This window comes from Somniosus microcephalus, chromosome 2, assembly GCF_052327205.1.
Source record: "Somniosus microcephalus isolate GS21.2 chromosome 2, FLI_Smic_1.0, whole genome shotgun sequence".
Classification (NCBI taxonomy): domain Eukaryota; kingdom Metazoa; phylum Chordata; class Chondrichthyes; order Squaliformes; family Somniosidae; genus Somniosus; species Somniosus microcephalus.
Window position 1 is genome coordinate 320,505,882 of NC_140988.1, and position 25,391 is coordinate 320,531,272.

The window sequence follows — 25,391 nt, forward strand, 5'->3', positions numbered from 1 at the left end:
TCATTTTTGGACACCATGAGGTCCTTATTGACTGGCCACGGGAGAGTAGCAGCCGCTACTGGTGCTCTGACCCAGTCAGCCCCATCCAACCCACAGCCCTGACTAGAGCCAGCGCAGCCTGTTTACCTGTGTTCTCTCCGGTATGATGAATGGAAGAGACCCCTCGTGGAGATGGAGGTAGAAAAGGTGAAGGGGACCTATCTGTTGGACACGGGGGCATTGTGCATCATGGTCCATTCAGCTAACCTCACCACCTCATCTCTATCTAACGGGGTCCCATACAGTGTGTCGGGATTCACAGGCAAAGAACAGGCCGGCTCGTTTTCCATCCCGCTCGCCATTCGTTTAGGACCACTCCGCTCCAAGTGGACCTGTGTCCTAATGAGATGGGAAGTGGAGGGTGGAAGAGGGGTCCTGGGAGCCGACTTTATTGTAGGCCACGGGATCCTGGTCGATTTAAGAAATCATTGCCTATGGGGGGCAAGCACAGGAAAGGACAGCGAGGTAGTAGTTATCCCAGGGAAAGAAGGGAAGGGGACCCTGTGCACCATGAAACCCAAAGAGGGTTATAACCTCGAGCTCATGGTCAGTAATACCCCAAAGGAGTTCCAGGCATTTGTGCAAGCCCACCTGGCCACATTTGCCACACACAAACACGACTGCGGGAGGGTCAACGGGTTTGAGGTCAGCGTAGACGGGGACCCCATGGCCCGACCACAGAAACAGTATAACTTCCCTAGGGAAGCGGAGCCAGACATGGAAGCAGCCATGTCCTCCTTGGTACAGCAGGGAGTCCTGAGACCGATAGCTACCCACGTAAACTCTCCACTGTGGCCGGTCAGAAAGCCGGACAATTCCTGGAGGGCCACGGTGGACTATTGGGTGCTCTACAGTAACATCCCAGCCTGTGCACCCACGGTAGCAGCAGTTGCCAACCTGATAAGAAGTATCCCAGCATCGGCGAACACCTTCACGGTGCTGGATATTTCCAACGGGTTTTGGTCCATCCCTTTAAGGAGGGAGGATCAGTACGAGTTTGCCTTTACCTTTAAAGGGCAACAGTACACCTGGAACTGTTTGCCTCAGGGCTTCCACAACAGCCCCAGCATTTTCCATCAGTGCACGGCAAACAGTTTAAAGGATTTCAGTCAGCCCAGACAGTTGGTACAATATGTGGATGACCTGCTCCTGTTCACCAATTCGAGAGAGGAGCATGGCCCACTAACTGGCCGAACTACTGGAGCTGCTCAGACAAAAGGGTTTTAAGGTAAATCCCAAGAAAGCGCAGATCAGCCAGCAGGAGGTGAAATTCCTAAGCCTGACCGTACGCGCTGGAGAAAGGGTCATAGGTAAGGCTAGGAGGGAAGCGATACAGGAGTTACCAGTCCCCAACACAGTCACGGGTGTGAGATCATTTCTAGGGCTAACCGGGTACTGCAGGGACTTTATTGAAGTCTATGCAGCCACAGCAGCCCCTCTGCTCCGACTCCTACACAAGGGAGTGGAGTGGGCTTGGGATGAGGGTTGCCAGGCAGCATTTGTCAGGCTCAAGGAGGACTTGCAGACCGCACCAGCTCTAGGGGCCATAGATGGGGGGAAAAGAGATTTTCCTGGAGGTAGCAGCCAGCGGGGACAGCCCGAGTGCTGTGCTGCTCCAAGAGCGGCATGGCAGGCTGAGGCCAGTGGTCTACTCCTCCAGGATACTCACAGATGTGGAAAGGAGCTACTCCAATTGTGAGAGGCACCTCTTGGCCACACATTGGGCTGTGAAAAGATCACTGATTTTCACAGGCACCTCTCCCATCACACACCCAGCCAGATGCTCCTGGATGGGAGGATGAAGGATGGGACGGTGAGCAGTGCTCGCTGGACCCTGCTCCTCTCACAGATGGACCTCAAGGTGAAGGGTCTCTGCGAGCCTAAGCTCACAGCCAACCTGGTATATCCTGGAACAGCCCACCGGTGTTCCATAGAAGGGGTTTGGGAAGTGGACATAGGTTTACGGGCCGGGATACACCCCACAGGCCGTGAAATCTATGTGGACGGCTCCAGCACGGTATCTGCTGGCAAGCGACTCATGGGGTGTAGAGTTTATGACCCGGCGGCAAACACTGCCCTGGCAATTAAGCTCCCCAGCACCATGAGCGCCCAGCAGGCTGAACTGTCCGCGGTAGTGTACGTCATTACACACCCCGAAATCTTCCCCACCCCATACACGATTTGCTCGGACAGCATGTTCACGTGCAATTCGTGTACAGAGTACCTGGCCATATGGTCCCGCCGCGGATACACCTCTGCCGACGGGAGACCCCTCACACTGAAACCCCTGCTGGAGAAGATCCTAGCAGCAGTGGGGGAGGAAGGGGAGGTTTTCATCCATAAGGTGAAAGCCCATTCCTCCACAGAACCCCGTAGTCAAGGCAACCAGCAGGCTGACATGCTAGCTAAGGAGGGTGCCTGCACCGGCACTTTCTGGGACCCATACGGGTCCAGACCTATGGCAGCAGTCAGAGGTAGGGACAGGACACAATGGAGTGCAGGGGTAGCTTCAGCCCGAGACCTTAAGATGGTCCAAGCCCAAGACGCCGTCCTCAAGGCAGTCCTCAGTGCAGTGACTGAGGGAAAAAGGGTAGAGGGTCCTTACGGCACAGCAGCCATCTCCGTGAAAGAAGGCATGCTGTTCAGGGGGGAACAGTGGGTTGTGCTGCAGCAGTACCGGAGGGAATTCCTTCAACTGGCCCATGAGGGTCCAGGAGCGGGGCATCCCAGGCCCGAGACCACCTGGCAGCAGGTGGAACAGGCGGGATGGTGGCCAGGACTCAGGGAAGATGTCCGCGAGTTCTGCGCCGGCTGTCTGGTGTGCGCTGCTAACAACCCTGACCCCCACAAAAGGAAGGTACCTATGGAACACATCAGGAGGGTAGAGGGACCATGGCAGTCGATACAGGTCGACTACATCGGGCCCCTGCCCACCGCCCAGGGAGGCTATAAGTACTGCCTAGTCCTGGTAGATGTGTTCACGAAATGGGTAGAAGTCTTCCCCTGCAGAACAGCCACAGCTCTGGGTACAGCCAGGATCCTGGTCCGGGAAGTGTTCTCGCGGTGGGGGCTACCACAGTATGTGGAGTCCGACCAAGGGAGTCAGTTTACTGGACAGGTAATACAGAATACCCTTATGCTGCTAGGCATCGAGGGGAAGTGGCACGTTGCCCACAACCCACAGTCATCAGGGATTGTGGAGAGAATGAATAGGACCTTAAAAGAAAGGTTGAGGAAAGAGACGGTGGACTCGCCTAGAAAATGGGCGGAGGTCCTACCGTTGGTCCTGATGGGGATCCGGGCCAGCCAGTCAAAAAGCATGGGGTACTCCCCGTACGAGCTGATGACTGGCAGAGTTATGTGGACCCCTACCCACGTACTAGCCCCGGTGCTCACGGAAGGTCAGCTTAGGGAGGTAAACCAGGACAGGTTCGCCTGAAATCTCTTCGAGCACCTTAAGCAGATCCACGAGCAGGCGGCTGGGAACATGGGAAAGCAGCATCGGAGTAACCGATTGCTGTTAGAACCCCGAAAACACCACGAGTGGGAGGTAGGGGATCAGGTCATGGTGAGGAATTTTGCTCGGATAGGGAGTCTGGAACCATTATACATGGGGCCCTACAGCATTGTAGATAGGGCAAGCCCCATGGTATACGCCACTCAGATGCCTCGGCGCACCAAATGGTTCCATATTAATCAGTGTAAACTGTTTAAGCCCGAGAGAACAGCCAGTTGGGGTAAGGTCTGAGGATAGAAATCCTCAGCCTGCAGCGGGAGCGAGTTCACAGACTGCACAGGCAGGCACTGTGGCTTGCTTAAGGGGAGGAGCCATCCTGCCCACCGATTGGGACACTCCCCTACTCTTCTGGGATCCAGATGAGGAGGGACCCGAGGGTGAAGACTCCGCCCCTAACCCAGGTTTAGAGGAGGAGTGACCCGAGATCGAAGACCCCGCCCCGGACCCAGATTTGGGACCCGAGGGCGAGGACCCCCAGCCAGTGGTAGTGGTAAGCCCACAGACCGCACCGGAGGGGGCAGCATTCGGGTTAAAGGCCCACCAGCCAAGAAAACCCCATCCGCCAAAGTCCTCAGAAGGTCCCCACGGACGTCCCAGCCAAGGAAACCATGGTCACCAGCTCCCCATTTTAAAAAGGGACGGCCTCCCGAGTTAGGGGGAAGTCCAAGGACTGAGGTCCCCAGCCAGCAGCCACAGGCTGCGAGGGGCCGACAGTACAGGACAGTGCGGCCACGCCGAAGGGAGCGGCGTGCCGCAGCCCGAACAGATTAACCTGGCTGCCCGGAGACAGGCGGTGGATGTACACAGTTTAGGTAACGTAAGTTATATTGTTAAGTTTGGGTGTTTAATTTAAGTTTAAATAAGGTGATGGGTTAGTTTTAATAAGTAGTAGTATTTTTAAGAATGTTTGTATTTGAGTCGAGGTTGCAAGACTTGACTATGCTTCACCCAAGCCAGAGAATCTCCTCGGGACCTGGCTATGTGCTCTTGTGTTTCTTTGCAGGAATGGATTCAGAATGGAGGGGGGTGTACTCCTACTCGCCCTGATAGGGATGAGCATTGGAAAGTGAGGTGACGTGGAGGACTCCCACATCTATGGGTGCTCGGGAGGGAGAGCACCTATAGTTACCGACGGAAGTGGCGAACGGGATGCGGAGGAGCTCGCCGCTTACTTCCACGAGGGAAGGTGGCCAGGGTGGCTGGGGTCCAATTCGACTCAGTACTCCAGCCAGACCGGGTTCACGTACGGGGAGGCCTCCCTCCTGTGCCCCAGGGTACAGGTCATTGCCACAAGGGTCAGCGTCACCGTAGGGAAACGGGTATGTTTAACATGCAAGGGAAGGATTCCTTTGGATAGGTGGTGGCGGCTCAGGAAACTGAGCAAGAACATGGGAAACCCCGCAGTCAGGTGGGAACAATACCCATCGGACGATTGCAGGGACTCACGGGGGATTGAGTGTGTGCTGGGACAAGTGGTGGGAACCGGATCAGGGGATTTATGTCTGTATGTGGGGGTCAGAGGAGGCCTGCCCCTCAGGCATATCCATCATTTTCCACCGGCAGTGGCAGGACGCCGGGGAGGGGGTGGAGTGAGATTCCAGCCTGAAGGCGTGCGCAGTCCCATACTCCCCGATCCCAGTGAATGCCACTGAACTTGTGATCCGCCCCCGAAAGCCCCTGCCCACGACCCAGGCAGCAAGAACACACAGGGAGGGGTGCCCCGCCACCACCAAGGGACCAGGGAATGGGCAGGTACTAGTGCCTACGGATCAGGTGCTATACCAGGGGGTACACTACGCGGTAGCCTCCGTGATTCTAAACCTCACCGAGGTACACTTACCTGAGTGGTGCCCCAAAGAGACAGAACAGCTATACCAGGCCCTGTTAAAGGACATGTTTAGGAAGTTTTACGAGTTCGAGTTCGCTAATGTAGACAAAACCGAACTGTACACCACACACCACGAGTACTTTGGTAATACAGGGAGACAAAGACGGGGAGCATGGAATGATGTTTTTATTGCGTTTAACACAGGGTCCTCTGTCATCAACGGTCTGGATGACATAGAGCTGCAGACCCAGATAAACGGTTTAAAAACACAGTTAAGGAAAATATTGCTGGATGAGAATAAGGTAGTAAGCTCGGAGTTACATGAGGACCAGGCCATGACGGTCCATTTAAAAGAAATTATAGCAGAGCTGGAAAGATACGCCAAGACCGTATATACCCTCATAAGGGAGGACAGAAATGCTTCGGATCAGGCTGCGCAGAACGAGGTGTGCGTGCTGTACAGGGCGCGGTTGCTGGGCGAGGGCCGCAGTAATCTGGGTGATTTAAAACAGGGTTTAATCCCCTCCTGGATCAGCAACAAACACCTCGCAGCCCTCCATCTGTTTGAGAATGCCTTAAGCCCGTGTCAACTCCGGCTAGCTTCGGAGGCCTACCCAGTCCCAGTGGATTGTGGACGGTCCAACCACACCAGCATGGGTATAGTAGTAAGGATGCCAGTCATGGGAAGGACAGCCCGACCCGCGCCGGTATACAGGGTAGAGAACATTGGAGTCATTCAAGGGGGTGCACACATTTGTTTCACAGCGGTCCCACCTTACGTCATAAAGTGGGAGCACGCTATGACAGGTACTGACCTCTCGGGGTGCCGGAGCTGGGGAGCACACATAATACTGTGTCCCCAGCACTTGAACGCCTATTCAAAACCACAGTGCAGGTTTAGAGCTGCTGGCGCAAAACCTATAAATTGTACCATGGAGGCAATGGCACAAGGCCATGTTCCCCCACAGGTAGCATATATAGGAGGTGGGACATATTGTGTCACCACAGGTGCGCCCCACTACCAGCATGGACAGCATAGCTGGTGTCCGGTAAGTGACAGCAGTTTCTGCTTTAAACCCAAGGCAGAAGTTCAAGTGGCCCAGGAACGAATTGTCCCCATTCCTGAACCCTCCACTGTTCACCTCACTGTAAAAGAGAATTTCACCAACCTGCAGAAGTACGTAGCGCATTTCAGCTACGAAATTCCCCCTCTCCCTGAACATCTTACCAAAATACTCAAAGCAGTAATAGTCTCGCCAAAACATTTCTACACGTTAGAGCAAAAGACGGTAGAGATAGGGGCTAAGATATTGGACATTGTGATTCCACCTTGGTGGGACATTTTCAAGAATATAGAGGTCCCTTCGTGGATTAGACTGGCTTCCCACATCCTCGTGGTTTGCCAGCTGGGGATAGTATTGTACCTAGCATGCACTCAGTGCAAGGGAAAGGGTCAAAGGGAGGACTCGTAATAATCAACATTTCATTGTGCAGTACACACGTCTGCTGCATATATGACAAATAAAATTGAATTGAATTGAAATACTAGAATTCCGAAACCAAAGGACCTGGAAGGAACATTATGTGAAGGTGGAGGGAGATACACCTGTGAGTTTTTTGTATTTCTGAATAAGACTGTTTTTTTGTGTTTTTGTTGTTTTCAATAAAGATTTTCGACGTGTTGTTTTAATAAAGATGTATGTGTACCAAGTGGTGCAGGGGTGTTGGACCCCCTCCATGCTTGGATGTGTGTAAACGACTGTAATTATTCTATGTATGCTTATGTACACTACATTTTTACAGAATGGGAAATGCATGTGTCATGGGTATCTTAGATAGGTAATTACGGGGGAAGATTGACTATGGAGGGCTGGAAATTTTGCTCACCTTATCAGGATGATACTTAAAGCGAGTTTAGTATCAACAAGGGGGAGTGTAGGGTTCTCAAAATTCCCACATTCCCCAAAGTTATGGATAAGGGACCCTGTATGGACAAGTTATTTTTAAAAAAAGGTACCCAAAATGGCTTCTGAGACCTCGTGACCAAAACCAACAGGATTTTAAAAGCAAGGCCCTGCAAAAAGGCAGGCCCCGAAACGAAACCTAACATGCAGGAATCTGTGAAAAGACTTTGTAAAGCCAGACAGATAAGTAAACACAGAATATGCATTCTTCACCTTGGAACAGATCAAGCCAGGATGGCTCTAATTTGAAAGCCATCAACTCTTCGCATAAATAATCGGTAACAGCTCACAGGTAGCTGCCAAGCCAAGAAACCCGATTAAGTTTCATAAATGACAAACAGCCAGGACAGCGAAGCCATTAAACCAGGAGACAACCACCCCAGAAGCCGTTAAAGTAAATAGCTGTAATCATTTTAAACGAGCCCGCCAAAAGTTAGACAAAGGACTGACCTGATTTGGCGCGCAGATAAGGAATGAAGAACCGGGTATAATTGTAGGCTCATCGGTAGTGATCGCTCTCTTGCTCCTGCCTCTTATCTCTTGGCCTTTGCCTCCTGCCTCTCGCTCTCGTGCCCTGGTCTCATGGCGGGCTCTCTTCTCGCTCCCCGTGCCGCTCAACACCAAGGACGCCCATTACTACACCGAGGGCCGAACGCGGGAGGAGAACGAGACCCGAATTCGAAAACACACAGGACACACAGGCCACAAACGGGCAGACGAAACGAGACGAAGAATACGGTAAACCGATAAAGGCAGAGAAGGGCAGCGGAAAGACACGTTGGGGGACAAACGCCTAGTTATAAGCTGGCGTTTGATGAATAAGTTGGCGTCTGAAGCATGGATAGCAGCGTCCATAATGAATAAACTGGTATTCGAAGCATGGGTAGTAAAATCAGTTTAACAATATAAACCGCCAACCGAGCCCCAACCGTTTTAAAAACCCGTCAGCGCCTAAACCGCCCGAGGAAGAAGACCCATCGCGACTCGACGACGACGTTAGCTGAGGAAAAGGAGGGTGATGCGCATAAACAACTCCATCGCCATGCCCTGTGACCAGTGGCGACGAAGTACCCCAAAGGACAGCAAGAACGGACCCCAAAGCTCACAACCATTAAAAGTCAACAGGTTTCGAATTGGTGAGCATAAATCCCTGGCCCCTCAGCTTAATCTAGTTAGGTATAGGGGGTGGGATAAGGATAAGGGGATTTTAATATGTTTGTTCCCTCGATGTGCCGTGTGTTCCCCATTCCCATATAAGTGTAATTGTTCATGCCTGTAACTATATCAGTAATTCTCAGTAAGATTGTGTTTTATTCTGTCTTTAATAAAATTTGCGGTTTTCTTGCACCAAACCACTTGTCTACTCGATTTTCTGTATCACCGCCTGTACCTAAGCCCGGTGTCTAGAACCAATGGGTGTGGGAGCGATTCGAACTGCTCAGAGGCGAAGCTGACTGGGCACACACTACCTCCTACAACAGGATGGAGACTTCATGACTACTGCCAGGATAGCAGGCATTGACTATCAGGAAGCATTGGGCGTGGTCGCACACCAACTGCACATTAAGTGAGTGGTAGTCTTTGCGGTTATGGAAGATCTCCGGGTTGGTATGCGGTGCTCATAAAGCCACGTGGGTGCAGTTGATGGCGCCTTGCACCACGGGGAAGCCCGCTATCCTGGCAAAGCCACATACCCACTCGTCCTGCTTCTCTCTGCTCAGAGAGAAGAAAATATAGTTCCTTCTCCTGGTGTAGAGAGCCTCAGAGACCTCCCAGATGCAGCGATGGACGGCAAACTGGGAGCTATGTCTCCTGTTGCAGACTGGAAGGATCTGCTGGCAAAGAAATTGAGGCCATGGTGACCTTGACAGCCACTGGGAGAGCCGTGGTCACCCTGGTCTGAGGCTGGAGGTCTGGTTGCAGGAGGTGGCAGAGTTCTGCGACCACCTCCTTGGTGAAGTGGAATTTCCTAATACACTGCTCTTCGCTAAGTGGATATAAGAGAAGTGCTCTCAGAAGTCCCTAGGTGGGTAAGGCCTCCTGTTGAGAGCAACACGCCCCGTTACCGTAGAATCTTGAAACAAGTTTATGAAGCTGCTGGAGTTGCACAGAGCCAGTCAAACTGCAGAAACATATCAGGGGCAAGTTGTTGCTGATGATCCCTTTAAATACCGCTGCTGGAGCCTCCTTCCTGCTTCTCAATGCTTGCCCAGCTCATCGCACTTAAGACATGCCGGTAAGTGGAGCGGCGAAGTCGAAGCTCGCAGGTTGGGCATCAAGCGAGTGCTGCACACTCCTTGACGTCACGATCTGCATCATCTACATAACTTTGGGGAGCGCCGACATCGGCAGCGCAGCCGGCCATCTGAAAATGCCGGCTACCGCAGAACCTGCCAGCAGCCTGCGAAAGCGCTGCCATCTTTTCCCCCCGAATCTAGTGGTAACGGTTGGCAGTAAACCCCCGAATTTCTAGGCCATGATCTTTTCAGTGCAGTCATTAAAGTCAATTGTTTCTTTTGGTGGAGCTGTGGCCATAATAACATTGCAACGCCTGGATTATACATTTAAACAGCCCGTTCTGATGGGATGAAAGTTTCTTCTCTCTGCTGAAGGTTAAAGTCTTGGACCGTATCAACCATTGTTCTAATGGATAGCCACAATCTTGTACACTTTGTCACAAAATTGGGAACTTTATTTAGGAAAACCATTAGGATTGCTTGTGTGGTAAATGGAAATGTTCGCACGGATGTAGATAAGAAAGTGTTATGCAAATGCAGCATGGTCCCACAATCAACAAGTTAATGAATGACTAAACAATCTGTTTTTGGTGTAACAACAGAAAATGCTGGAAAAACTCAGCAGACCAGGCAACATCCGTGGAGAGAAAATAGAGTCAACGTTTCGGGTGAAAACCCTTTGTCAAGACTCTTGTACACTTTCCTTGTACAGTCTTGACAAAGGGTTTTCACCCGAAACATTGACTCTATTTTCTCTCCACGGATGTTGCCTGGCCTGCTGAGTTTTTCCAGCATTTTCTGTTGTTATTTCGGATTTCCAGCATCTGCAGTATTTTGCTATCGTAATCTGTTTTTGGTGTTGGTTGAATGAGGAATGTTGGCCAAGATAACGCCCTGGTCGGCTCTGAGTAGTGCCATGCCTCCATCCGAGGAGGGAGATAGAGGCTCTGTTTAGTGTATCATTTGAAAGATGGCATCTCTAACAATGCACCAGACCCCTGAAGTGTCAGCCTAGCTTATGTGCTCAAGTCTATAGCGGGGCTTGAACCCGCAACCATCTGACTCAGAAGGCAAGAGGGGTCTCGACTGCATGGATTTCTCACTAGCGTGGTTTGGAGATGGAAGCATTGCAATCAGTTTCCATGTATATCAAATATGCAGTTGACAAAAAAGAAGCGCACCTAGTCTAGTTATTATCAAAATAAAGCAATTACCTTCTGCAACTCTGTCAAGCAACACCGTGATCTTTTCATCCTCCAGCAGACGTTCCTTCAGAAATTTCATAAAAATACCATTTGCTAATCCAAAATGCTGAATTTCAAAGGCTTCTGCCCCTTGACATCTTAAAACATAGAAAAGAGAAACATTTTACATGTATAATCTTTTAAAATTCTTCCTTTCCCTTTCATCGCTTATAGCAGACAGTTAAGCAGTGGCAGAGACAAAAGCTCGGTATTCTGCCCACTCTCTTGGTCTAGCAATGGTGTGTGACGTTAAAGGTGCTATATAAATACAAGTTGTTGTTTCTCTCCTTTTGGTGCTTTTGTTCCTCTGACTCTCCTCCACTTCTATTTCTTGTTCTTCCCTCTCACTTTTACCTCTTTTCTCAATTTTTGTATTTCTCTTCTCTCTCTTCCCCTCAGGTTTTTTTCTCTTTCACATTCTCTTTCTAACGTCATTCTGTCTGTTTTCTTTTCACTCTACTTCTTAAAGTACTGGAGTTGTTTGATTGAGAGCAGCATAGGGAAGGTGAGGAAGCCGAAAGGTTGGGCTTCTCAATAAGCCAGGGAGCAGGACTCTCAAAGAGAACAAAGGACAGAGAGAATGGAGTGAGCCCTTCAAAGGGAACAGTGAAGACGTTCAAACAACAGGGAACTGGAGCAAGACCTTCAAAGGACAGGCAATGGAAGGACTTTCAAAGAACAGAGGATGCAGTGACATCTTTAAAAGCAGCAGAATATTGATAAGCTGACTCCTGTCAAACGTTAATCGAGACTATCCTGACCGCCCGGCTGTTAGTTGCGCCAGTAGACATTCTACACATCCTCGGAGAAAAAGAGTAAAAATCAGAGGGAGACTCATCCTATTCTCCTGTCATCCATAGTAGCTGGTGATGGGGCAGCATTGACACAGGCCTGGAAGCAGATTTCTTGCTCACCTCCCAACCAAATATGATACACAATGCAAGGGAGAAAATGTACATTACAATCCCAAGGTTGCAGTGGGGAGCCAAGCTCACAGGGAGTGCGGTCAGAGAATTTGCATATGCAAAGGCCCAACGTCTATTTCAGGTGTAAGCACTGCAAGCCGATTCTTTGGCTTTTACCAATATGGTGCGCTTCCTGCCCGCCATATTGGAGGCTTTAGCACCTGAAAAACGAGCGCGGTACAGCATAATTTCTAGGCCCTTATGTGTTCAACACCTCCATCCTCATAAATATTATCAAAATACAACAACATGATAGTGGCTATTGTTTTTCCTAGAAACAGAAATATTAATAACTGAATTTCAAGCATCTCCACCTTTTTTTCAGATTTGTGTACTACTTTCACACCCTACAGATGTCTATGATCACATTTTATAAATACAATATCACAGCATTTGCAAAATACAATGGTGACAGGAAGTCTGTATCCAGACCATGAATGCTTCTAATTTGTCATGTTTAATAATCCAAGAAAAACCAAACAATTGAGACTTATCTAGCGCTCGGATGCTTTGACTTTGATTTGCCTAAATTTAGCAATTTTAATGACCAAGTCAGCACGAATCTCTACATAGTTAATGGAACGGAATCCTTCGTCAGGACGGACGACAAAATGCTTACGTTGCGTATCCAAACACAATATTGGCTGTAACTCTTAAGGCCTCCATACTTGGAATGGTGTCATCATGCACATTCCTGCAAACACAGAATCAGGTAGTTCATTCCTCACAGTGCACTATAGCCACATTCATTCCTCACACTGTATTATACCCACATTCACCAGTCAGAGTACATTATACCTACATTCACCCCTCACATTGTACTAAACTCACATTCATCACTCACAGTACATTATACCCACATTCATTCCTCACACTATTATACCCACATTAACCCCTCACAGTGCATTATGCCCACATTTCCCTACCTCACTGGTGCTAAGGCTAACTGTAGTGTCTTACTATGGATCAGTTAATTCAGTACAGACCAAGAATTGAGAGACATTCCTGGTCTTTATGGTGCAAAACCACAGTGATGCATTTACTCACTACCTGGGGAACTCTCCATTCCCCTTCTTTTGCCTCCCGGTGCCACAGATTCTCCTCAGTTGAGAGGGAAGGTGGGTGATCTCCTCTCAGCTCCTGCAATGCTACTCTGACACTGGTATGTGACACTTGGGATAACTCTCACTTTAAATTTTCCTCCCGTGGCCTCTGCTCAACACAGCATCTCCTTGTGGAAGCATGGCTGAGACTGCGGCTTCAGTACATGGATTACCGGAAATACAAATGCACAACCTATCACTTGATGGCCTGGTAAGTTTGGCTGACAGAAATGTGAAATAAAATGAGCAAAGCTATTTGTAAGAAACAAAAATTGTTATTTAAAGAAAAAACTTTTTTCTCCTTTGCAAATAGATTAACACTTCTATAAAACTGTGAAAGGTTGTTAACATTACTGTTGTATCTAAACCATTAGGGTAGGTCTCTTACCCCCATCCCAGTCCCAACTAACTCAGTATTAGAGCGGTTTGGCTGTCACTGTCTAACTGACCTTGGGATGGCTCCAAAGATGGAGAGCAACAGATGGAAGCTTACAATGAAAGCAGTATATTTAGTCCTATTAAATGAAATATGGTGCAAGTTTCTCTGGTTGTTTGTACCTTTTCCTGCACATGTCCAGCAGGAAGACATTCAATCCCGTCTCCTTCTCTTGCATGAGCTTTAGGATGCTCTGCACACACAAGCAGTTTGCTGACCTATAGGGATTCGGAGCATTAATCGGCACCATAAAACTGTTTCCATAGTTTTCGTATCCGTGTCCAGCATAGTACAATAAACCTGCAATAATTAACCCAGACATACATTAAGTCAAACACAGTGATCACTATGAAAAGACACTTTCATTGGGCATCAGGCAGAAAAGAAAGCTCGACATACTTTGAGGCCTTCCTAGCTTTGCCTGGCCTTCTCAGGTTCTCTGATCTGAGGCTACATCTTTGCGCACCCCTGTAAAAGGGTGCCAGCCCAGTGTACCTGGAGGAAAATTAGATGGGTTGGGATGCCCCAGTAGCCCACTCCCATCCCATTTTCATGGCTGACCAATACTTGTGTCTGCTCCTGCTCCAAATACAAGCATTCTGCCCCCCACCTTGGGGGAAGCCCAGGAAGGTCCGAAGTTTGCTCCCTGATCTATGTTGTTAGCTAATCTCAACCAGGTTAGTAGTTGGAATGCCTCATCCTCACGGAGACCCAAGCTCCTGCTTCTGATCAATTACCAGTGATTCCTGCTGGAAAACCCAGGTGAAAACAGGATCAGGCTCAGCTTTGATGACCCATAGTCAAAAAGCCTACCTGCATTCACTCAAAGGGTGAAATACCAGCGGGTGAATGGTAAGTGCAGATAACAGAATACAAAAATGGAGAAAGGAAAAAAAAATACATATGCTTTAACCTGTACTGTCAGAACTGTGGAACAAAGCTGGCAGTATGAGCTGGAATTGGCCCAAATAAAATTACATCGAAAATGTGTTCTCACTTCACTTTGCTTCACATCAGTGGCAGTAGTAAAACAGATCAGCTTGTCATTCATCTCACTGCTGTTTGGGGACGCTACTGATGTAGAATGACTGCCATGTGTGCCTACATGACAACAATCACCGTGCTTCAAAAAATAATTCATTGTGTCAAGTGCTTTGAGATGCTTCATCGTTTTCTGTAGTTGACTGGCTGTCTGTCACAAGTGCAAACCTGTCACCACACTTGGGAGTCTCCAAGGCAAACCATGGAGAAATCTCCACAATTGTTTAATATGGAGTCACACTTTATTCTTTTGGGGGACACACCATTTATCTAACCCGAGAGAACGGAGGCACAGGCTAGCAACAGCCAGGAGTGAGGACCCTCCAAGGGATCGCAGGCGTACTGCTGGAGTTTGACCAACTAAAACCATGCATCTTCCAGATCAAAGCACTGCCAAACTTCCTGCTGCTTGTTTGTTACCCATTAGGCCTTTGGCTTGTAGGGTCACATGGAATTAACTGGGAGGAGTCCCAGCCCCCACTGACAGTGTGCCAATGGAAGTATTATTAATATTAAATGACCACTGCCTTTTCTCCTGGCACTAATTCTCCCCCTCCATTTTTCTTCTGATGACACTTCCCTAGAAATTCCACACAGCGAGTTGCACTGCTTTTAAGTCAATGGACATAAGAAATAGGAGCTGCAGTCGGCCATTTGGCCGTTTCATCCCACTCCGCCATTCAACAAGATCATGGCTGATCTTCTATCTCAACTCCACCTTCCCGCACTGTCCCCATATCCCTTGATTCCCTTAGCATCCAAAAATCTATTGATCTCGGTCTTGAATATACTCAACGACTGAGCATCCACAGCCCTCTGGGGTAGAGAATTCCAAAGATTCACAATCCTTTGAGTGAAGAAGTTTTTCCTCATCTCAGTCCTAAATTCATTCTGAGACTGTGAACCCTGGTTCTAGACTCCCCAGCCAAGGAAAACATCCTCCCTGCATCTACCCTGTCAAGCCCCTTAAGAATTTTATATGTTTCAAAGAGACCACTTCTCATTCTTCTAAACGCTAGGGAATACAGGCCTAGTCTACTCAATACTCAATGGAAGATGAACTGTGCCTACCAATGATCTGGACAGGTATTTACACCAGAATTGCATATCCATTGGAGTAGTTACTGGAGCAAAATCCTTGTAAAACAGGAGCCAATGTGTTGGGGTGCATGGAAATTAGAAGGCAGCCTTTAAAAAGCTAGTCCTGGCTGAAGATTACAGCAGCAGGCTGGATCAGTAGCAGGTAAGGAACAATGCCTGGCTCAATGAGTTGACTGTCAAATAGCTTGACTGGATGTCTCCCAACTATTTCTTCTGCCACTTTATAAGAATGTTTAACACAGGAGAAGCTGGCAGAGGCAGGCATAGAAGGCAGCAGGACATCATGCAGAGGCAGAGAAAAAGATGCCACAATTTCACAGAGTCTGCCTGCAAACCCTCTGCAATGAAATAGAACACGTGAAACTGTGGTGTGTCTGTGGCAGAAAACCTGCCAAAAGAGTTGTGATGGGAGGTGGCACTGGCACTGAGTGCTAACCTCTCACCCTCCAGGACTGCAGACCAGTGCCATAAAAAGTTAATTGACCTGACCAGGGCAGGCAATGTAACAGACTGGCCATACTCTTCTTCCTTGGGTACCCTGGGCACCAGCACACTCATCACCTGCTAAAAGTAACAACTGTACAACTAACCCTGCGCAATGTAGTCTGATTATGGGGGGCACTAACGCAGGATCTTGCAGCAGGGTTACCCAACTCCCCTAACAGCAACTCTAAAACTCCTTCCTCCACATCTCTTACTTCAGCTCTTCCATGTCACTTGGCACACACTCAGCTGCAAGCCTTCCCTTCATGTACTCAATCATGTCGGAGGAGAAATTGCCCGCAAGAAGCAGGCCACTGGCGTGGACATCCCTAACTTGAAGCACCGCACGGCCTACAATCAGAAGGCCATGGAGCTCATGGGAAGTCACAATGCACTTGTTAAAGTCAAGGGAATAACGCCAGCATCGGGTTCGTGACTAGACACCTACACTGCCGTTGTGGCGTCATTGTGGCATCCCTGTGAAGCACCACACAGTCTCAAGGTTACACCCCCTTCTGTGTCTCCTTAGTCCCAAGAGGCACAATGCTCACACATACTTAGCTCGTATTCTCCTTTCCTGGAGATCGCCACAGCAAGAGGAAGATCATGAGGAGGAGAAATAAAAGAAACAAAGACACATCTACTTCCTTGTGAACTATGACGATGAAGAGGAAGATAAATTTGGACTCCCACCCACCCACCAATTTCCTGCAGGGACCTCCTGCTTCATGTTCCTCTCCCCAAAACCCTTAAATTCACCCCCTACATCAATTATGTTCTCACCCCCATGCACCTGTCCAACACAGGCTGAGGAGTTGTGGAATCCAAAACTCATGGGAGTGTGCCTGAAAAGAAGGATGTTCGAGGAACATATCTATATGCAGGCTCTGAAGTCAGTCTCCAAGGATGTGTGGAAACTGTATCCAAAGTGTCAGCCTCGACTCGGTGGTAGCACGTTCACCTCCGAGGCAGAAGGTCGTGGGTTCAAGCCCCATTCCAGAGACACTGAGCACTCCATCTAGTCTGACACTTCACTAACACTGAGCGAATGCTGCACTGTTGTAGGTGCGGTCTTTTGGATGAAACGTTAAACTGAGGCCCCACCTACCCTCTCAGGTGGATGTGAAAGATCCCATGGCTGTATTTGAAGAGAAGGGGAGTTCTCCCGGTATGCTGATCAACAGGTACTTCTCAACTAACATCACTAAAACAGGTTCTTTGGCTACTATCTCATTGTTGTTTGTGGGATCTTTCTGTGTCAAAAATTTGCTGCCACCTTTACCTACATTTAAATAGCCCTTATTAAAAAAAGTAGCAAAGTCATGTGAGAAGGTATAAATCACTATCAAAAGAGCTGTACACTTTACATCTAATAATACATGGTATTGTAACAAAAAATAATTTAGCTGTTGAGGAACTGCTTTAGTTAACGAAAAGCTGGAGCCTCCCGTTGCTTCACACGTCAATAGAAACTTGGGAATACGAACATGTAAATGATATGCAAGTGAATCATGCTCGTTGCTGACAAGTGACTCTAAGCTGTTGTCGATGTCAATGAGCAGGCCTAATTTTCACCTTCTTGACAGACTATCAATATGTAGGAACAAAATGCCTTTATAGTCTGCACCCAGAGTCATTCATTGCTATTTATGCCCCAGTGCTTCATCTTTGCATCTGTTCAGGTTGGAATGTGGCAACGTGAAGAGTTCAAAACTCCTTCAACAGAAATATCAAGGTCAAGACTAGAGGCGCCACGGTCTTAGAACTGTGTCTATAATTATCCTGATTTAAAAGGCAAAACCTATCTCTGAGCTAGTTTATGTGATTAATTAGCTTGTTGGAATACTGCTTTACATTTTGCTCTTTCGTAAATGCTATACATTGCGCATACACACTAGGATGCGTATGAGTCAACATGAAGTGTTTTCACACATGCGTTTAAAATACAGGCATTCAACAATCCTTCAGTGAGTCAGGAGCTGCTTTAAGATGGCTAGAAGTTGGAGGCAATGTTTTTGTGCTCTAACTTTCTTTTGATTGATGATTGAGATACCAGCCTAGATTTTCCTATCGCTGTTTCCCATTTAAAATAAGTTGGTGGTAAACCATTTGAATTAAATGGTTCACCGTGATGTTAAATAACACAGATCAGAAAATCTAGCCTACTATCTTTTGGGAAATGGAAATAAGATCTTGCACCCGAATTTTAGTAAATCAGCATTGTCCCCCCACCCTCATTCTACCATTCCCCTTGTTATGGAGCGCTCCTCAGAAGCAGTCTAAAGATTTTCAACAGGAAGACTGCAAAAATAGGTGTCTGGTTTAGGATTGACAGACTGATTTTTGAGTGAGGTATCGATGACCCTGAAACGTTGCTCTGTTTCTCGCTCCAAAGATGCTGCCTGACCTGCTGAGTATTTCCAGCATTTTCTGTTTTTATTATCTATATCTTATGATGAGTTACTAAGGTTTTCAACAAGCAGCAGCAGTAAATAAGACATCAAAGGTCCGAACTTCCGAGTTCATGTGGTCAGTGGGGAGCCTCGCCCACCTGTCATGCACAGCAGGAAATGGAGGGCAAACTGTGCACGATATTCTATTAACTTTAATGATGGGGAATTGTGGCCGCAATTTACTGCTATGCATGGCAGGCAGGCAAGGCTCCTCACCGGCTATGTGAACTTGGGAAAAGTACCCCCTAGAACTCAAGATATGATCCTTATCCTGCTACCTACCTGGTTCTGGACTCAGGAAAAAAGCGGTCAACTCTGTCCACAGCACAACAGATCTTTTCTACAACATTGGATTGGGAACCGTTTCACCCCTGCCCCCAAATGTACATCATGACAGGGCATACTTGAAAGAGCATTGAGAGTCACAATGGCACTACAGAGGGTGGTAAATTTGCCTCTCCACTGCACTTAGGAAATCAGAATTTCCCAGGTGTAGTGGAGGAAAAAAGGGTGGCGATCCATTACATCAGCATATGATCCAATACTAAGGGAATGCTGCACTGTCAGAGGTGCCGTCTTTCAGGTGACGAGTTAAACCAAGGCCCCATCTGTTCTCTTAGGTGAGCGGCAGTTTGAAAATTTCAATTCAGTTTAAAAAATCTGGAAATAAAAAGCTAGCATCAGTAAGTGACCATGGAGCTGTTGGATTGTTGTAAAAGCCCAACTGGTTCACCAACGTCCTTTAGGGAAGGAAACCTGCTGTCCTTACCCGGTCTGGTCTATACGTGACTCCAGTCCCACACCAACGTGGTTGACTCTTAGCTGCCCTCTGAAGTGGATGAGCAAACCGCTCAGTCAAGGCAACTAGGGATGGTGTGTTAAATAACAACAGAAAATGCTGGAAAAACTCAGCAGGCCAGGCAACATCCGTGGAGAGAAATTAGAGTGACGTTTTGGGTCTAACCTTTTTTCAAACTGGAAAGGAAATAAAATAGATCGAAGGCAGGGCTGCGATAGAACAAAAGAAGTAAAAGAGACATTAAGAGGTATTCAAAACCAGACTAGATGGTAATAGGACAGTGGAGACAAAAGACGGCTCAGATTAGGTGTGAAGTGTACTGGCAGAGAGACAGCTGCCATGTGGGAGAGAGAAAAAAAAAGGAAAAGGGGGGGGGGGGGGGGGGAGGGAAAACTCAAAACAAAGGGGTGGAAAAAAAAAGTAAAAATGTAATAGGGGCCGAGGTTATGATCTGAAATTGTTGAACTCAATATTGAGTCCGGAAGGCTGCAAAGTGCCTAATCGGAAGATGAGGTGCTGTTCCTCGAGTTTACGTTGAGCTTCCGTGGAACCTCACCGTCCTTGGCCTCTTGCAGCTGTCTCCCATCCTGCCAGTACACTTCACACCTAATCTTGCCATCTTTTGTCTCCACTGTCCTATTACCATCTCATCTGGTTTTGAATACCTCTTAATGTCTCTTTTACTTCTTTTGTCCTATCGCAGCCCTGCCTTCGATCTATTTTATTTCCTTTCCAGTTTGAAAAAGGGTTCGACCCGAAACATTACTCTAATTTCTCTCCACGGATGTTGCCTGGCCTGCTGAGTTTTTCCAGCATTTTCTGTTGTTATTTCGGATTTCCAGCATCTGCAGTATTTTGCTATCATAATGGTGTATTAAATGCTGGCCTTGGCAGTGACACCACATCCTGAGAATAAATTGAAAAAATGATCCCATGCCACTATTCAAAGAAGAGCAGGGGAGTTCCCCAAGTGTCCTGACCAACATTTACCCCTCAACCAACAACATTAAATCAGATTATCTGGTCATTTATCCGATTGCTGTTTGTGGAACCTTTCTGCATCAGCATGCTCAATCACTTCAAAAGTGACTATACTTCAAAAGTAATTCATTGGCTGTTAAACGCCGCTATATTAATGCAAGTTTGTTAATTCTTTCCTGTGTATCCTCAACTTTAAAAACATAAAATTGAGCAAAAGTCAACATACAATAACCAAGGTCACTGATTTACAATCTTCATGAAAATATTTACATAATCATATAACTTGAAACTGAAAATTCTGTTACCACTCCTATAATACTCTGTAATAAAATGCAATTTCCATTATTCAGTCACCATAAAACAGTGCCCCTGATTATCTTGCACATTCATGTCATAAAACAGCATCTGCTCCAACTCACTGTGAGCAATGCCATGGGAGTTTCACTAGTATAAGGAATTAGATGTTCATTCATCCAGACATGCTGATTAAGCACCTTAGCATGAAGTATGAGAAAATGGAAGAAAAGCTGATTTAATAAAGATTTAACCGTCATTCACCAGGAGGTTCTGGTAATGATAGCAGTGTTTTTGTTGGCACGAGATCAAATTTTATGTACTCAGCAGGTTAGAGGTTTCGTAATTCAGTATCCTTATTGAAAACTATACCAGCAATGAGATACAGCGTCTCCCTCAAAGTATTGAATCACCAGTACATGAACAGGGAAAATAGAATATGAGAGTAAACTAGCGAGAGACAAAGACAAGGACAGACTATAAAAGCTTCTATACGTACGTAAAAAGGAAAAGATTAGCGAAAGTAAATGTGGGTCCCTTACAAGCAGAGACAGGAGAAATTATAATGGGGAATAAGGAAATGGCAGAGAAATTTACAGAAAAAGACGCAAAAAACCCCCCCGGAAATAGTGGAGAACCAAGGGTCTAGCGTGAATGAGGAACTGAAATAAATTAGTGTTAGTTTTAAAAAAATAGTACTGGAGAAATTACTTCTTCTTAGGCAGTCCCTCGGAACCGAGGATGACTTGCTTCCACATTAAAAATAAGTTCTCAGGTGGCTGATGAGTCCAATGCGGGACCTACAGTCTCTGTCACAAGTGGGGCAGACGGTGGTTGAATGGGCGGGTGGGTGGGGTGCTTGTGTTGACGTGCGTTCCTTGTGCTTGGCTTCTGTTTGCTCCCAGCGAAGAGACTCAAGGTGTTCGGCGCCTTCCTGGATGCTTCTCCTCCACTTTGTGCGGTCTTGGGCCAGGGATTCCCAGGTGTTGGTGGGGATGTTGCACTTTTTCAAGGAGGTTTTGAGGGTATCCTCGAAGCATTTCCTCTGCCTTCTGGGGCTCTCTTGCCATGTCAGAGCTCCGAGTAGAGCACTTGTTTTGGAGTCTCGTATCGGGCATGCGGACGATGTGACCCGTCCATCGGAGCTGATCGGGCGCGGTCAAAGCTTCGATGCTGGGGATGTTGGCCTGAGCGAGAACACTGACGTTGGTGCGCCTATCCTGCCAATGGATTTGCAGGATCTTGCGGAGGCAGCATTGGTGGTACCTCTCCAGTGCTTTGAGGTGCCTGCTGTACATGGTCCATGTCTCCGAGGCATACAGGAGGGCGGGTATCATTATTGCTCTGTAGACCATGAGCTTGGTGCTGGGTTTGAAGTCCTGGCCTTCAAACACTCTCTTCCTCAAGCGACCAAAGGCTGTACTGGCACACTGAAGGCGGTGTTGGACTTAGTCATCGACATCTGCCCTTGTTGACAGTAGGTTCCCGAGGTATGGAAAGTGGTCCACGTTGTCCAAGGCCTTGTCGTGGATTTTGATAATTGGGGGGCAGTACTGTGTGGCGGGGGCAAGTTGGTAGAGGACCTTTGTCGTATGGATGTTTAGTGTTACAGTGGGGAAATTAATGGGACTGAAAGCTGATAAATCCCCTGGACCTGATGGCCTACATCCTAGGGTTTTGAGAGAGGTGGCTAGAGAGATAGTGGATGCATTGGTTTTCATTTTCCACAATTCCATAAATTCTAGAACGGTTCCCGCGGATTGGAAGGTAGCAAATGTAACCCCACTATTTAAGAAAGGAGGGAGAGAGAAAACGGGGAACTACAGACCAGTTAGCCTAACATCAGTACAGGTTGACTATCCCTTATCCGAAAACCTTGGGACCAGCTGTGTTTCGGTTTTCGGAAATTTTCGGATTTCAGAAGGTATTATTTCAGACTGGGAAACTCTGAACATTAAATTAATTTGGTAATTAGTATTTGTATTTAATATAAATTTTTAAAGTTCAGGCTACCTCTTGCGACTGTTCCGTGTCTCATTCCCCTTCCTGCTTCTCTGTGCTGCCGCTCCCAGTCTGTTTACAGCTCCCCCTGCTCCGTATCTGAATTCCTCGACTTAGCAGGGGTCTGGGGCTCGACTGCCGCCGCCAGTTGTGGGAAAGTCGGATATCAGCTGACTCCTATGCTAAGCTGGCCCACAAATCAGGTCAGAAAAGCATCGGCCGCGTCGGGTCATGTTTGGCGCCAGTCGGGTTATGTCGTGCGCACAACTTACGCTCCACAAAAAAACTTTCGGTTTTCAGAGGTTTTCGGTTTTCAGAAGTGCGGATAAAGGATAGTCTACCTGTAGTAGGGAAAATGCTAGAATCTATTATTAAGGATGTGGTTACAGGGCACTTAGAAAATAATAATAGGATTGGGCAGCGTCAACACGGATTTATGAAAAGGAAATCATGTTTGACGAATCTGTTAGAGTTTTTTGAGGTTGTAACTAGCAGCATAGATAAAGGCGGAACCAGTGGATGTGATGTATTGGAGTTTCAGAAGGCATTCGATAAGGTGCCACACAAGAGGTTATTAAAAAAAATTAGGGTTCATGGGATTGGGGGTAATATACTAGCATGGATTGAGGATTGGTTAATGGACAGAAAACAGAGAGTAGGAATAAACGGGTCATTTTCGGGTTGGCAGGCTGTAAACTAATGGGGTACCGCAAGGATCAGTGCTTGGGCCTCAATTATTCACAATCTATATCAATGATTTGGATGAGGGGACCAAATGTATATAGACAAGTGAAGTGAGTGGGCAAGAACATGGCAAATGGAATATAATGTGGAGAAATGTGAAGGTATCCACTTTGGTCGGAAAAATAGAAAAGCAGAGTATTTTTTAAATGGTGAGAGATTGGGAAATGTTAATGTTCAGAGGGACCTGGGTGTCCTTGTACACGAATCACTGAAAGTTAACATGCAGGTACAGCAAGCAATTAGGAAAGCAAATGCTATGTTGGCCTTTATTACTTGAGGATTTGAGTATAAGAGTAATGACATCTTGCTGCAATTATATAGGGCCCCGGTGAGACCACACATGGAGTATTACGTACAGTTTTGATCTCATTACCTACTTGCCATAGAGGGAGTGCAACAAAGGTTCACCAGACTGATTCCTGGGATGGGGGGATTGTCCTATGGAGGACAGATTGAGTAGACTAGGCCTATATTCTCTAGAGTTTAGAAGAATGAGAGGTGATCTCATTGAAACATTCAAAATTCTTACAGGGCTTGACAGGGTAGATGCTGGGAGGATGTTACCCCTGGCTGGGGAGTCTGGAACCAGGGATCACATTCTCGGAATAAGGGGTCGGCCATTTAGGACGGAGATGAGGAGAAATTTCTTCACTCAGAGGGTGGTGAATCTTTGGAATTCTCTACCCCAGAGGGCTGTGGAGGCTCAGTCGTCGAGTATATTCAAGACAGAGAGCGATAGATTTTTGGATATTAAGGGAATCAAGGGATATGGAGGTAGTGCAGGAAAGTGGAGTTGTGGTAGAAGATCAGCCTTGATCTTATTGAATAGCAGAGCAGGCTCGAGGGGCCAAATGGTCTACTCCTGCTCCTGTTTCTTATGTTCTTATTAGCCACTTGCATGGGTTGAAGGTAAAATGGGAGGACCAGTGGGAGTTTCTAGGCCCATTGAGATGGACTAGGGAGTTATGGAGGTTGGCAAGGGTGCTTTCAAAGTGTGCACTGGTTCAATGTTTTGTCCATCATGTACAAAAAGGCTTTTAGGAATTAAGGCACGCAGCTCAGAAACATATCCTTCCATCTCCAACATACATAATGTGCAGCAGCAACTGTTGTCTCCACTGTACGCTGGTGTGGAGAGAATGTAGTCACTGCCGTGAAAACCTGTTTGATCCCTGGATAAGAAACAGAAGACGACCAATGCTCCGACTGCTGCTACCTCTGACCTGGGTTGTAATATCCAACTCCTAAAGTCAGGAGTAGACAATTTTGGAGAGAGAATTTAGTACAGAAAGCTATAGAGTGCATTAAGGTCACTGAAAGGGTTAAACGGAAAACGATTCTGCCACTTAAAGTATGCTAAATACAGGAGTTTCCTGCACTGCTCTCTACAAGCATGTTTAAAAGCATGTTACCATGAGGCAATATTCATTTCTGCTGTCAAAAGTAGACTGATTTTTATCACACTTTCGTCTGCAACCGAAAAGACTTTTCAGCAATAGTTACAGGATGCGTTGGCGGGCACTTGCAACCTCAGACTCACAACTTCATGCATTCAGCTATCTTGCTTGCAATCACATTTAGTAGGGTGTTTGTGCATGCCCCTGCTTAAAAGAGATCACAGTGACACAGAAAGAACTTCTGTTGCACCATTTATGCCATTATTGTTACGTTTGGCTTGTCCTGAGTTCATCACTTTTTAAATGCACGCTGAAACCGAGGCTGACTTATTTTTTTCTCTGGTATCATCTCAAGAGGAAAATGCACCCAGGGTGAAAAGAATTTGAGCAGAGAAATGGTTACTATGCATTTTTTTTTATGACACTTTCCATTCCCTGATCATAAAACATTTTTACAGTAACAAAGGTAATTTTTGACAGCCATGTTTATGCAAAACCCTTGAAAAACGATTCCACTGTACAAAACTTTTGTTGCCGATTTGAAGTTGACTAATTTATGCAATTTCTGGAATGCACTGGCCACAACTGGATTATTCACAGACTAAGTGATAAAATCAGAAAACTAACTCGAGCTTTTAAAATGAATTCTACAAATAATAAGACAAAAAAAACACAATTTAAATGCAGTCAGCCTCGTGTTGTTTCAATCAATGAAGTTTATTTTTTCCAATTTTCACACCTTTTTCCCCCCTCCTCTCTCTTCT

At 47.0% G+C, this 25,391-nt stretch overlaps 1 protein-coding gene across 2 annotated transcripts in view; it reads right to left on the reverse strand.

Annotated features, from left to right (window-relative positions):
* The window catches only part of malt1 (MALT paracaspase 1), a 139,458-nt gene that overhangs the window by 41,306 nt on the left and 72,761 nt on the right, over positions 1-25,391 (reverse strand). For both annotated transcript variants that reach the window (XM_085974308.1, XM_085974313.1), the window contains exons 11-13: positions 13,456-13,633; positions 12,414-12,488; positions 10,800-10,927 (exon numbers count right to left, since the gene is read on the reverse strand). In XM_085974308.1, the coding sequence (XP_085830434.1) occupies positions 10,800-10,927; positions 12,414-12,488; positions 13,456-13,633 (381 nt within the window). The remainder of the gene's footprint in view (positions 1-10,799; positions 10,928-12,413; positions 12,489-13,455; positions 13,634-25,391) is intronic.